Here is a 14,969-nt window from a genome sequence, read left to right on the forward strand (position 1 = left end):
TGTGAGCCCCGAAGCTCAGGAGACTGGCTCCGGCTCACCGCTCGGGCTCCACACCGCTTAACGACGCGCCTGGTGTTTCCCGCGCACGAGCCCACGGAATCCTCACCAGTCAGCGGGGAGGGGCCCGCCACCCTGGCCATGGCGGGGACTGTGGCTAGGTTCGCCCAAGGTCACCCGGCAGGTGAGTGATGAGGCCGCACTCCCCGCGCTCCCCACGCCCCACGCCGCCAGCCTAAAGTCGAGGGCGGGGGGAGTCCACTGACAGCAGGTGGCCCCACGGGGTGGGCGGACAGGCCTCATCTCCCGCCTCCGGGCGCTCGATTTCTTCGGTGGAAGAGTGAGAGCGAGATGTCACCAGGCTGCTCCCCGCGCCTCACAGACACCGGGAAAAGAAGAGAAAGAGAAGTAATCCCTCTGGGAAGTGACAGACCACAGGCGGGGCGAATACCTACCTCTGTTTGCTTTCGCCCGCCAAACTCTGTCGCCGCAACGCCCAGAGACTCGACCCCGCGCTCCCGGAAGTGACTCGAGGGCCTAGTCCCCGCCCCCCGACTTCCGGCTACGGGCCTGGTTTCGCGCGTGCGCCTCAGGAACCAGCTCCTGGAATCCGGATGCGCGTCTCCACGAGGTGAACGCGAAATGGAGGCCTCGGCTTCTACCCCACCGTCAACCTCAACCGCAACTTCAGCTTCGACTCCAGCGACCTCGGCCGGCCTGGAGCAGCTGGACGAAGAGCAGGTGAGTGGCCTCTGGGGAGGGGCGTTCGGAAGCGGGATGGCCGTGGCCTTGGGCGGCGCGGGTGCGGAATGCGGGCTCCGGGCCGGTGTGGGCGCCTCCGGAGCTTTGGGAGGGTCGCTCGTTCGCGGTGCCCTCGGCTCGCCCGCTGCTTTGTACTCGCGGGTAGACGCCCGCCTCCTCCAGCCCTGCGGCCTGGCTCTCTTGAGTTGGATTTTTTTGTTTTGGCTGCTCCGCGCGGCCTGCGGGATTCTAGTTCCCCGACCAGGGATCGAACCTGTGTCCCCTGCGGTGGAAGCGCGGAGTCCTAACCACTGGACCACCAGGGAAGTCTCTTATCTTGAGTTGGATTGCAGGTATAACTTGGGATCCTGGGGTGAGGTCCACCTGGCTGTGCTTCCCTGCCTTTGACTTTGGCCAAGTCGCTTGATTTTTACCAGCCTCAGTAACTTCGCATTTAAAATGGTCTCTGAGAGGAGGTGATGCACCTAGAGCGCGGTACCCAGGGAGCCTGGCACATAATAAGCGCTCAAGAAATACTAGATGCAGGTGTATTGCGCTTTTATTGGTATTACTGCCTTCATCATCCAGGGCAGGGGAAGCACGTTCTCTCTGTCTCGATGTTATATTTAGAAGAGGCTCGTTTCTGTAGACGATGCTATTAGCGGATACTTAGGTGGCTACATTCCTCTGATTACAAATTGCAGGATCCTAATGGATACGGTTGTGGAGGTTACCTGCTAAAATAGAAATTTATCAGGGACAAATTCTGGGGCGGGGGCAAGTTTTAAATTCGATTGAGATGTAATTTATTTGTGTATCTCCACCTTGCAGATTAAAAAGGCAGTAGAAGCTCTGTTGGCACATTCCAGATCCAGGAAAAACGCAAATGGATTGCTTTTGAATGAGAATGAAAATTTCTTTTTAATGGTGGTATTATGGAAAATTCCAAGTAAAGAACTGAGGGTCAGATTGTAAGTTCTGATTTTCTACCTTTGCTCTTTTTATCGGCTTGGCCATTCCGTGGAACTTTAACAAACGGCAGCTTAGTTTCTGGTGGAAACTTTGCAAACTCAGGATATCTTGAGTTGAAATAATTGTGCCCCCCAAAAACATAGGTCTTCAGACATTCTTAAGTTTTCTAGGATTTCAGATGTGCTTAAGTTTTCTAGAAATGTCACCAGTTTTCTGGATGTTTGGTGGACAGTTTGACCTAAGCTGTTCTATTGAATCTGAAAACCTGGTTTTTGAGAGGACAGAGGTTAGAATAAATGCAACAGCTTTCATATTTTCATAGGATCTGTTATCTTTCCACGTCAAGCTAGTTGCAAGCTAAAATCCCTGAGGTCCTGAACTCACTCCTTTATACAGACAATTAAAAATTTGGCCGTGATTTCCTAAGAGAAAAAAACCCATGGTGATAGCACATTCTTATTGCTAGGACTCGTAGGTGAGAGATGCCCTCTCTGCAGAGTTGCCAGATTTAGCAAATAAAAATACAAGCAATTTTTTAGATAAGTAGGTCCCATGTAATGTTGGGGACATAATTATACTTAAAAAATGGTTCAGATTTAACTGGATGTCCTATATTCTGTCTGGTAACCCTGCCTCTCTGTGGAGTCTCTCATTTCTTGGGTGTTAAAAAGCCAGCTGTGCTATAGAAAGCAGTGTGTGGGATAACTTCTTTTTCTTTTCCCCATAAAGGTGGGTGATAGGGGTTAAGAATGACTACAAATTGGAAAGACCCTTTTGACCCTCAGACTCTCTCTTAACTCATTCTCACAAACCGCACCAGCCAGATTGCCTTAGTTATTGCTTTATGTATCTGGGTGCGTTCTTTATTCCATACCTCTGCCCAGGCGGGTTTTTGCTTCTGGAAAGCCCTTACTTTCTCCGCGGTGTTTTTCCAACTGCTCACCTCTTGGTGATTTCTGCCACTTGCCATCTCGTTTGCCAAGTCCTGCTACTGCGGATTGCTCTCTTTTTAAACTGAGGAAATGTTTCCTCAGAACATGTAGGCCTAGAAAGTGAGCTAAACCTTTTTGAGACTCAACATAATTCATGTTTGCTGGTCCCTGTAGGTTTGCTCCGTTTTCTGTTTCTGGTCTTGAGAGTTATGTTTATGGAGCCCAGGGGTTTCTGCAAGGTAGAGTTCTGAATCAGAACTGTCCTGATGAAACTAGATTATTCTAGCACATGGTAGTACGTATGCTTATATAGCAACACGTAAAATAATAATAATTACATGTGCACTACTTTGAGTATCTTTGATTATATTTTAAGTCTTAATTGTATCCCAAATATTAGTTGATGTTTTGGCCTGCAGATATTTGTGGTGATTTAGTATTTGAATGTTAAATCTCTCCTCTGTACCACTGAAAACTAGATTATTTATTTATTTATTTATTTATTTTGCGGTACGCAGGCCTCTCACTGTTGTGGCCTCTCCCGTTGTGGAGCACAGGCTCCAGACGCGCAGGCTCAGCGGCCATGGCTTACGGGCCCAGCCGCTCCGCGGCATGTGGGATCTTCCCGGACCAGGGCACAAACCCGTGTCCCCTGCATCGGCAGGTGGACTCTCAACCACTGCACCACCAGGGAAGCCCTAGATATATTTTTAAATGTTCTCAGTAGTGTATTTGCTTTAAAAGCATGAATGAAGTTTATTGAGATGACAGTGAATTTATTGTGTATTCTGTGGCATATAAACATACATGTTATCAGTTATAATGCTTTATTCCTTGGTTCGTTCTCATGTATTTTGCAGGTCCTTGCCTCATGGTATTCGATCAGATTTAGCAGATATCTGTTTATTTACCAAAGATGAACCTAATTTAACTCCCGAACAGACAGAACGTTTTTATAAGAAGCTTTTGAACAAGCATGGAGTTAAAATCATTTCTCAGGTAATGAATAGCTGTAACTGACGAATGCTAAGCTGTCCATCATGGTAGCACCTAGCCACACATGGCATTAAGCACTTGATACGTGGCTAGTCAGAATTAAGATGTAACACAAATACTGGATCTTAAGGACTTAATATGGAAAAAGAATATAAAATAATTTCTGTAAATTACAGTTAAACATGGTATTTTAGATCTGTTGTGTTCAATAAAATATGTTATGGGAAAAAAGCATATTTCTCAGGTAGGGAGCAGGTTAATATTTTCAAGACAACTAAAAGATTGGATTCAATTAAAGTGACATTCCTGGTACATGTTTCTCTCCTAGGAATTTAATTTTTAACTTAATTTTCTCTTTTTAATTTAATTCTCATTGGCCTTAGGTAGGGCATATTCCCTCTTCCCTGTGACAGATGGACTGTTGAGGTATGTTGACCTAAAAGCTCAACACGTGCATCAGTAATGATTATATCTTGAAGATTTTATAGAACGCTGCTCCGTTGTGTCACTTCTCTCTCCTTCCAGAGCATCCTGGGTTTGCCTCTGACTTGGCACCCCTCCCCCGTTTTGTAGTCATTGGTTCGGTTTCTTTAGCTGAGGTCCCGACTCATTTGCCCCTGTGCCTGTGCTGTTTTAGATACTCACATGTTCACTAAACTGTGACCCCAGGGCATTTTAAAATCCAAATACAAATTGCCCCAGTATTTCTTCTTCTTGTTGTTCAGGTTCTTAATTTTTTGTTTTTATACCTTTTTTTTCCCCTCTCTCTCTTTTTTATTGAAGTATAGTTGGTCTACAATATTGTTAGCTTCAGGTGTACAGCATAGTGATTCAGGGTTTTTTGTTTGTTTATTTTGCAGATTATATTATAGGTTATTATAAGATATTGGGTATAGTTTCCTGTGCTATACAGTAAATCCATGTTGCTTATCTATTTTATGTATAGCAGTTTGTATCTGTTGATCCCAAACTCCTAATTTGTCCCTCCCCTCCCTTTGGTAACCATAAGTTTGTTTTCTGTGTCCGTGAGTCTGTTTCTGTTTTGTATATAGATTCATGTTTTTACATTTTCTAGATTATCCCCCTCCGAACTTTAAAAAAGGAATATAAAGCCTATGAAGCTAAGCTCCGCCTCTTGGGTAGTTTCGACTTCTTCATCACGGACGCCAGAATCAGGCGGCTCTTACCCTCACACCTCGGGAGACATTTCTACAACAGAAAGAAGTAAGTTTCTCAGCAATGACTGGACTTTAGTAGCGTGAAATTTATGGGTGTGTATGTGCTGCTGTAAACGCCTTTGTATTGTTTTAGAGTTCCAGTACCTGTAAACCTTCAGGCCAAGAATTTATCCAGAGAGATCAGTGACTGTGTAGGGGGAACTGTCTTAAACATCTCTAAAAGTGGTTCTTGCAGGTAGGTAAAAGGCGTTAAGGTGTGCCTCTGTTTCATTTTATATTTAATAATGATTTTATAAACTTTTTAAAATAAGATAGTATTAATGAAACCAGACTCTTCTGTTAAAACTAAAATTCATTCTTTAGAAGTATTCAATTCTCTAGAACAGTGCTGCCCCCTAGAACCTTCCAAAGTGGTGGAGATGGTCTATAGCTGTGTAGTCTCATGCAGAAGAATGAGCCACAGATGGCTGCTGAGCACTTGAAACATGGCTTCCACAGCTGAGGATCTGAACTTCTAACTTCACCTGATTTTAACTAACTGAAATTTTAAAAGGCACGTCTGCTGATTTTTACTGTACTGGATGGGCACCCTTTTTTTTTTTTTTAATTTTTTGGATGTGCCATGCAGCGTGTGGGATCTTAGGTCCCCAACCAGGGATTGAACCCGCACCCCCTGCATTGTGAGCATGGAGTCTTAACCACTGGACCACCAGGGAAGTCCCTGTACAGGGCACCTTTAGATGTTTAGGAAAACAGGAGAATAAGCCTGGTTCAGGGTGTACATGCAGGTCAGTGACAGTGGGCACACAGAATGGGCAGAGCCCCATCTTTGGAGGGAGGGAGGTAGGAGCATCAGCCCGTCTCATCCTCATTCTGCACTCATCCTGCCGACAGCCAGCCTGCCTTTTAGCTCCCATGGTGGGGAGAGTGGGGGCTGCCAGGACCAGTGGACCCAGTGGCTGAGCAGTGGGCATTTCTGGGCTTCCCCGTTGGCTTGCGGCTGCCCTCTGCTTCAGCTGAGGGGATGGTTTTGCTCTTGGCCAGAAGGTGCTATTACACGAGCAACTGTTCATTTTAGAGGTGGCCGCTGTGTCAGGTCAGTGGAGCTATAAAGGTAGCAAGCAGTCCTCCTGGGGGTGGTCCTTTTCAGAACAGCCGCTGCTGGGGGTAATTGCCCTCAGGAAAGCTTGAGGGCTGACTCAGTGACCTGTGTTTTCCAGAATGAAGGTGGAATTCCCTTTGGCCCTCCCCACTGCCCCTCCCAGCCTCACATGGTTAGGTGCCAGCTCCTCAGTCACCTCTTGATGGTAGGGCATATTTCAGGAGGAGGGCACTTCTAGAACATGAAGGATGATCATCTTCCTTTAAAATAAATTGAGAACCTAAAGATTTCAATGATTTTACATTAAAAAAATTTTTTTTAGGATTGTGTATTTCTCACATACCTGCTTATGCTTTATTTTGAAAACCAAGTTATTTTTTCAGCTCTCTGTATCTAATGCTTTATTAAATTTCAGTACCATCCGCATTGGTCACACTGGGATGCAAGTTCAGCACATCGTGGAAAACGTTGTTGCCGTCACAAGAAGGCTTTCACAGAAACTGCCGGAGGTACGGTCTCGCAGATGCTTCCACTGGCCATTTGTTTAAAGGAACAAAAGACCTACAAATGATGTTACTCTTCTCTCTGTTTCAGAAGTGGGAGAGCGTGAAGCTCTTGTACGTGAAGACTGAGAGATCGGTTTCCCTGCCTGTCTTTTCTTCATTTGTCAGCAGTTGTGGTGAAGCCAGGAGACTACGCACACAAAGTCAGAAGAAAAAGGTTAGTAGAAGTTCACATCCCAGGCAGGCGTAATCAAGGCTGTAAGCGCAGCCCAGGAAGAGAGAACAAAGGCTCAGAAGGGGCCTGTGCAGTGTCAGGAGGAGCTGAGAGAAAGAGGAAAACCGAAATCGAGTCTATTCAGTATTCATACATGGTTATTTATGGGCGAAATTCAAGATCGTATGAGGCTGGCATACCTCTTGGTTTTGGTTTGTAGGTTTTCAGTGCTGCTGGTAATATTGCAGAAAGCCGCATGAGAGAAAATGGAACTTTTTGCTATTGGCTGGACCAATCTCCTAGTTCATTTGGTCCTTCTCCAGCCATGTTCATCGATGTGTCCAATGAGTTTTTAGACTCAGTCTTTTAATTTTTTGTCTTCTAGAAGTTCTGTGTTTTGTTCTTTTTCAAATTATCGTTACCTTTTTTTGGTTTCCTGTTATCTAAATAGTCTTCCAGTTTGTCTTAATTCTTAGAACCCATTAAGCATAGTTGTTTTATTGTCTGATAATTCAGACCATTAGCCGTCTTGGTGATGTAGCGGGTTGTCTCTACCTGCTGGTTCCTGTGTACTTAGTTATTGTGGACTGTATCGTGGATAGTCCATTTGGAAAATTATTTGTAGAAGTAACTTGAGGGGTGGGATGAAGATCTTTCCCGAGAGGATTTAGACTTATGGCAGCCAGGCACCTTGGGGCACTCTCAACCCAGAACCACCTAGAAGCACACTCAAGGCTTGAGGTTCCCTGAATGATTCAAATCCACCCACGGTGACAGATCCTCACGGCTCTGCCCCCTGTTCGTCTCTATCCTGAGGGTCCGACTCATTGGGGTCCCAGCTTATTGTAATGAGGTTTTTACTTAGAATCCCTGCCTGGTATGGACATTAGGATTTGATTTCTCCACTTCACACCCCTGCCCTCCTGTGCCCAGTCATAACAGCTGTTAAAAGTTAGGGATCAGCAAATACTCTCGGGGCAAACATTTCTTACAGTGTAATCAGCTCATCAGTGCTTTTATGAAAAAAGTTGTTAATATTTTACCCTACTTTTTACTTGTTTTCATAATCCAAAATAACATAAACTGCTGTTACTGGAAACAAGAAGTCTGAATTTTTTGCTGTTTGTCAGATTCAGTTGAGGGCTTGGTGACAATGTTGGAATTGCTGGTTAAAATGGAATTTTGTCACAGTTATAGACGTTATCTAACAGTACTCTGTGGTAAGGATAATGGACCTCTAGCTATGTAAACTTGCTACTGTGTTAACTCTCAACCACAAACTCAGGCAGGAAAAAAATATCAGGGTTTTTTGTTTTTGTAGCAGCTTCACGGAGATGTACAGTCACCCATCTCATACATGGGGGGATTAGTTCCAGGATCCCCCCCAAGGATGCCAAAATTTGTGGGTGCTAAAGTCCCTTGTATAAGGCAGCATAGTATTTGCACATAAACTCTGGCACCCTTTAAATAATCTTTTTTTTCTTAATATTTATTTATCTATCTGTGTATTTAGCCAGCTAGCTAGCTAGCCGTGCCGGGTCTTAATTGCGGCACGCAGGATCTCCGCTGCCTCATGCGGGATCTTTAGTTGCAGCATCCGGGATCTAGTTCCCCAACCAGGGATCAAACCCGGGCCCCCAGCACTCCCAGGAGCACAGAGTCTTAATCACTGGACGCCCTTTAAATCATCTTTAGATTACTTATGACTAATACAATGTGAGTGCTATGTAAATAGTTGTCAGAGTGCAGCAAATTTAAGTTTCGCTTTTTGGAACTTTTTGGAATTTTTTTTTTCCCTTGAATTTTTTTTTTTTTTTTTTGTGGTATGCGGGCCTCTCACTGTTGTGGCCTCTCCCGTTGCGGAGCACAGGCTCCAGATGCGCAGGCTCAGCGGCCATGGCTCACGGGCCTAGCCGCTCCACGGCATGTGGGATCTTCCCGGACCAGGGCACAAACCCGTGTCCCCTGCATTGGCAGGCGGACTCTCAACCACTGCGCCACCAGGGAAGCCCCCTTGAATACTTTTGATTCACATTTGGTTGAATCTGCAGATGTGGAACCTGCATATATGGAAGTTCAACACATCACATACTATACAATTCTGGATTATTCGTAACTCGCCTGTAAATGAGGTTGACTTCCACACAGCTGGTGACTGCACACTTCAGATACCTAGATTCTGAATATAATTTACCACATAAAATGCATCTTTGGCTGGGACTCTGAGGCAAAGCAGAGTTGGGGTTCAAGTGCTGGCAATGGGACTCATGTGCTTGGATCTTGTACAGGTCAAGGCCCTTTCAGGGATCTTATGGATGACCTGACTGCGCGTGCTAAGTCTGTGCCATTTATTTACCAACAAAAGAGTCCCCCGTTAATATTATGCTTTTTTTTTTTTTTGATAGGTATCAAAGAAAAGCCAAAAGAAGAAAGAACGTCTTAAAAGACAGCAGGAAAAGAAAGGAAACAAGAAGCTTATGAAACAGGCTGGAAAGGCTGCACCAGCCCCGACTACCGATGCACCGGCCCCCAAAACTGGTGGTGCTCCAGCCCAGGACCCTGGACCCCAGAAGGAGACCGGTGGGGTGAGCACCCCCCCTAAAGCTCAAGACGAGTCTGAAGATGAAATCCCACTGCTGGTAGCAGTGAAGGAAACTCCAGCTGCAAGAAGCATAGAGGTATTTTCATTAATATTTAATATCCATCATGGACGGATTCCAGGGCTCCGTGTGCCAGGCAGGCACTTGGTGAGGGACGGGAAGTGCTATGCAGCTGGGAGGCATCGTTTATAAAAGTCTGTTCTGCCAGAGATTGTGAAGTCATGGATGAAAAATACTAGGGTAAATCCCAAGAACCCCGACTGACTCTGTCCCCCTCCTAAATAGTGAAGCGATGTGTAGTCAGCACAGCCTTTTGTGTACCTTGGAATCAAGGGAGACTCGGCCATATTAATAGTTCTAAAAAACGTTGCCTGTGGTTTTGAAAAGCAGGTTCAGTTTCTGAAGGTGAGTCCTCAGTCACCACATAATTAGTTTCAGAAAATTTACCAAGGGAAACTTGGGTGCTGGAGTCTGCCTCTGAAACCTTTCAAACACCCCACCCTGCATGGTTCTTACAGAAATCTGACTTCATGGGTTTCAGAGGAGGTGATTTAAAGGAACGGAGTTTTTTTGTTTTGGGGTGCTTTGATAATGTTTTTTTGTTTTTGTTTTGTTTGGCCGCACCACGAGGCTTGCGGGATCTTAGTTCCCCAACCAGGGATCGACCGCGTTCCCATGGCAGTGAAAGCGCTGAGTCCTAACCACTGGACAGCCAGGGGATTCCCATTTTGATAATGTTTTTGCTCATACTCATAGTATCTATCCAAATATTGGGGGGAGACCTCTTGAAAATAAGGAGAGAAATGGGTCCCTAAGAGAGTAGAGGGCTGCCCTCACCATGTGCGCATGAGACACATGGCCCCTTGGCACAGCCCATTAGAGTCAACCCAGGGCTGTTACTGCGCTTTACCTGTTATGTATTTTTTCCTCACAGTAATCCTTAACATCTTCAACGGAGTTATAATTTTCCTCTGCTAGTGAAGTATTCCTTTTACAGTGTCCCCAAGCTGCTAGTGAGGTTTTTTTAAAAAATATTTGAAATTAATGTTGATCAGTATATTAACTGTAGGCAGTATAATTGTTTCTAGAAAAAGTAAGCTATATTTGTTATAATGGGACTGGCAGGTAATGTGTTGGAAATTAAAGAGTGGAAAGCATAGCTTCCTGAGTGGGTGATACGCATCGAGAGTGTAGAAGTGTTGGGTGTTCCCTGGCAGTCCAGTGGTTAGGACTCAGCGCTTTCACTGCCAGGGGCCAGAGTTCGATCCCTGGTCAGGGAACTAAGATACCACAAGCGACGAGGCGAGGCCTAAAAAAGAGTGTGGAAGTGTGTATGCCCTTTGAACCCATCTAGGGAATTTGATGAGGGGAAAGATATGAAAGTTTCAGCATTGTTCACTGTAGAAGCAAAAGTGAGAAAATGCTAATGTACCCTTGCGGTAGTTTTTATAAAGTTATTCAAGATAACGTTTAGTACGAGTTTATAGTGCTTAGGAAATACTAATGAGATAGTTGGGGAAAGAGCATAATACTTGGCTTTTAAATACATACTCATGGGGAAAAGGTAGTGAATAATATTAATATTGTGTGGTAAAGTTTTTAGAGAGTTTTGTTTTTTATATTTTCAATGTTTTTCAAATTTTCCATCTGTTTTATGTTAACTCAAAAACAAAGTTTTGTTGGTTGTTTTGTCTGTATAACCTCTTTCTGTGTGGGACAGAGTCCATTGCTGGAATGTTGTCCTTGGATCATCAGCCACATCATCTGGGGTGCTTGGAAAATCCAGGATTTCCAGTCTGGAACACGGTCCTCCCTTTTGCTAACAGGCACCCCAGTTGGTTTTCACACACACTGTTACGGAACCCCCTGCCATAACCCACGTGCGAGGAATTTACAACTGGAGGTGAAGAAGAGTCAGTATTTAGGTCACAGGTCTTCCTGTGCTCCCAGTGCTTCTAGGAGTCCTTAGCCGCAGCCATAAGGAAAGATGGTTAGACCAGGGAGGTGCCAGAGTCCTTTTTACAGTCATTAATAGTGGAGTACAGCTGCCTTTCAAAATGATTTTGAGGCAGGAGGAAAAAGCCATTCCTCATTCATCGTGCTGCAGTTTCCCTCTTAGGGGTTCCCTAAATTTTAAAAACAGTAACTCTTAGAGTTACATCATCAGTTGTCTGTCCCACACCACACACACTTTTTTCTTTTTCTTAGACACAAAAAGATGCTGCAGGAAAGAAGTCTCGAAAGAAGAGTCCTGGTCCCAACACACCTCATGGGAAGAAGAGAAAGGCCTCCCCAGCTTTGGAGACCCCAACAGCTCCGGAGCCCAAGACCCCAGGTAAAGGCCCAGGGAAGAAGGCAAGAATCAGAGAAGAGTTGGAGAAAGAAAGAACCTCTTCGCTGGGGAAAAAAGACCCAAGACAGACTCCTAAAAAGCCAGAGGCCAAGTTCTTCACTACTGCTAGTAAATCTGCGAAAAAAGCTCCCCGTACCCCCAAACAGTGGCCCAAAAATCCCAAAGTACCCCAGTCAACCTAAAGTCAGAGACTCAAACAGCAGGCTACTCATCAGAGCTATCTAAAGAGCTTGTAAAAAATACCTGGGTCCTGACCCCTGTTGGAACCGCTGAGTGAGGCCTAGACTTAAATAGTTTTTAAAACCTCCACAAGTAATTCTCATACATGTTCATGGGTGTAAGAACCAGTAGTTTGAAGTAAATCCATTTATTTCATTGCTCTTTGTATTTGCTAATGCAGTAGAGGGAAAATACAGTGCTTCTCTGTGGTTGTGTTTTTTTGTTATTAAAGTAAACATTTGTTTCTCAGTATAAAATTGGCATCCCATGTCTTGTTGGTTTCACTTGAATGCCTATGATGTGACCCTTTTCCTCATCTGCTTTAAGCCATTTGTTCACATGACAGCTGCATCACAGTAATCTGTGCAGACACATCCAAAGCTTGTTTGCAGGCCACTGATGGGCTCACTGCGTGCAAGTCAGCCGTGGCCCTCATGCTGAGATGGGTCTTAGAAAAGGCCTTGGAATCGAAATTAAAGTAATCGATTCCAGGACCCGGATGGTGATGAGCCAAGGTTGCAGATCACTGAGTTAGCATACATTTGTTGGGGGAGATTAACATGGAGTCATTCACAGAGGCACTGGATCGAATCCTGAACGCTGGAGGCAAGAAAATATTTGTCTTCCATAAGCCTTTCCATCTTCCTCCAGATTCCTCCTCACCCTAAACAGACCTATTTTTATGTGAGAGCTCTAGGGTAGGAAGCTTGGGAGAGTAGACTCTTAAACTTTGGGTCATTGTCAAATATATCCTGAGGCAGTACGTGACTTTTCAGGTACTCGGCCTTTCCCTGCATTTGAACTGGGGTACGCATCTCTAATAGTGAGTGACATAGTCAGTGTAGTATAGGAAAGGCCAGTGAGGCATGCTTTCAAAGGTAATAGGGTTCGTGAACATAACGACTAAAGGAATCAAAGCTTCAGATGGTTCTCCAGCAAGTCAAGGAGTTGAGACAGCTTTTTAAATCATGAAAACCTCTGAAATACAAAATAATTTGTTTTTCATTCCACTGTCCTTTAGGCTTGTAAAAGTGAGTATACTACATTTAATGTAGGGTTTTAGTGTAATTGATTTGTTTACCATAGAAACTTAACTTATTCAAAGATGAAGATTTAAGTCTACTGCTTTGCTTAGGGCAAACTTACCTACCTAATCATATAGTCTGTGCTCTCCCTGACAGTTTTCTGGGGTTAGCTGTATGTTTTTTTAATCCCATCCTCTAGCCACCTAAAGACTTTGCAACACCCAGTGGTTCTTTGGCCTGTAGCTTAGTCCCTGTTGAATACCAAGCAGATGTTTACCTTCCTGTTCCACTGTGCGTCTAGTTTCCCTCTGTAGAAATTCTCATAGCTCTCTATGTTGAAAAGAGCAGATTTACTTAAGTTTCTTGAGTAGGATGATAGTTTTTTGACAATTGAAGGCCACAGTTGAGTTAGAGATAATTCTGAATTGTAATGAAAATGTTCACATCATGGTGCTAGATTTCCAAGGCTTAAGCTTGGGAGGCACCTTACCTCATGGCTGCGAGGGCTGGGAGCCAATAATGGCCTATCCAGGGGCCAAGAGGAGTACTGGAAATCTGTGCAGTAAATTACATTGTTTTGTGGGATAAGAGGTTGAGTATGTGGCTTATGTTTCAGTGGAAGTCAACACTGGGTTTTCTGGATTCATCCTCCATGCCATAGAGATTTAATGGACAAAACCAGATCTGGTGGGAGAAATTTGCCACGTTTTTGTTCTGAAGAAGTAATTGAATCTTAGTTAATTTGTTTCTTAGGAACTGTAATAAGCATGGAAATTTTAATATTTTAAATGCCTTGAATGTATTTAAAACTGTCCAAGTGTTTAATAAAGGTTACATTTTATTCATAGTCTTGAGAAATATTTGAATGCAAAGAAATTGCTAAGTCATTTTGTCTTGTCACCAGACCAAAACCACTTTATGTACTTCATTCAGTTGATGGATGTTTAGGGTTTAATTAGCAAAGAAGTCTTTTGTCATTTAATTAAATATTTGAACGTTCTGCACTACCTGCATTTTTATCTCTTAAATTTGCTATGTTTTCCTTGCCTGCAATTAGTGTGTTAGTAGTCGCAGTGCCAAGATTCCCAATTAGGACTTTAAGAAATGCGAGAAGCCCTCATCGGTGCTTGGATCTTAAAGGAATGAATGCATGTGATAAAAGACCACAAATAAAATTTTGGTTATAGTGATTTCTGTATAATGGTCCTGGAGGGAAAATGGCAAATTATTTAGGTGGATATATTTAATCCCAGATTCTACATCTTAGTTAACACTATCTTAAAAAGATTAATCCTTGTTTGTATAACTCGGGGCATTTTCTGTACTAGAAGATACAGGAAATAGGGCATGTGTATGATTTTGACTCACCTAAAAAGATGTTTCTTAGCTATCTAAAAGATGTTAGCTTATGTGAATCAAACAATCAACTTTTCATTACAGATTTCCCTCAAAATCTATTCCTCCAGTGTACTCAACCTTACAGTCTCAAAAACTGTTGAGCTCAGCTGTTGAGCTACCAAGTTTTTATTTCATTCACTCAGCCAGCCACTTACCCACATACCCTTTAACCATTAAGTTTCTACAAACTGCCAAGGTACTAGATTTGAAAAACTAATTCACAAAACACAGCTTTGCCCTTCAAGAGATGCCCTAGTCTAGTTAGTGGAGTGGCATCCTCAGAATTTTGATACAGGGGCACAGTTTGGCTGCAAGGAGGTGGGCCCAGGGGTTAGGGAACTTCTCTTGATGTCTGTCAAATGTTTTAAATGTAGAATATGCTTTTAGAAGGAAGTGCTAGTGGAGATCGTAGGAAGGGACTAGAAAAAGAACCAGACATATAGACCAATGGAATGGAATAGAGAATCCGGAAATAATCCCTTGCGTTTAAGCTCAGCTGATTTTTGACAAGGGTGCCAAGACAATTCAGTGGGAAAAGACAGTCTTCAACTAATGGAAAATAAAATGGGATCCTACACCTAAATGTAAACGCTTAAAAGAAAACACAGGAGTAAATCCTCATGACCTTAGGTAAGGCAGTAGTTTCTTAGCTATGCTACCTAAGACACAAGTGCTAAAAGAAAAGTTGAAAAATTGGACTGCATCCAAATTTAAAATTTCTGTGCCTTAAAAAACACCA

The 14,969-nt window shown here is 43.7% G+C and overlaps 1 protein-coding gene across 2 annotated transcripts; it reads left to right on the forward strand.

The window, feature by feature from the left end:
* Nucleotides 1-584: 584 nt before the first annotated feature.
* RSL1D1 (ribosomal L1 domain containing 1) lies at nt 585-13,679 on the forward strand. Of its 2 annotated transcripts, none has more exons than XM_027117373.1 (9): nt 585-738; nt 1,570-1,709; nt 3,503-3,641; nt 4,714-4,862; nt 4,950-5,051; nt 6,334-6,427; nt 6,513-6,638; nt 9,041-9,313; nt 11,444-13,679. In XM_027117373.1, exons 1-9 carry the CDS (start codon nt 640-642, stop codon nt 11,768-11,770), a joined length of 1,449 nt encoding a protein of 482 aa, XP_026973174.1. In that variant the 5' UTR covers nt 585-639; the 3' UTR covers nt 11,771-13,679. The 2 variants fall into 2 exon arrangements, with proteins under 2 accessions (XP_026973174.1, XP_026973175.1); XM_027117374.1 differs by lacking the exon at nt 585-738 and adding an exon at nt 771-1,091.
* The last annotated feature ends 1,290 nt before the right edge of the window (nt 13,680-14,969 follow it).

This window comes from Aethalodelphis obliquidens, unplaced genomic scaffold (genome assembly GCF_003676395.1).
Source record: "Aethalodelphis obliquidens isolate GAN/ISIS:26980383/991018 unplaced genomic scaffold, ASM367639v1 scaffold18, whole genome shotgun sequence".
NCBI lineage: Eukaryota > Metazoa > Chordata > Mammalia > Artiodactyla > Delphinidae > Aethalodelphis > Aethalodelphis obliquidens.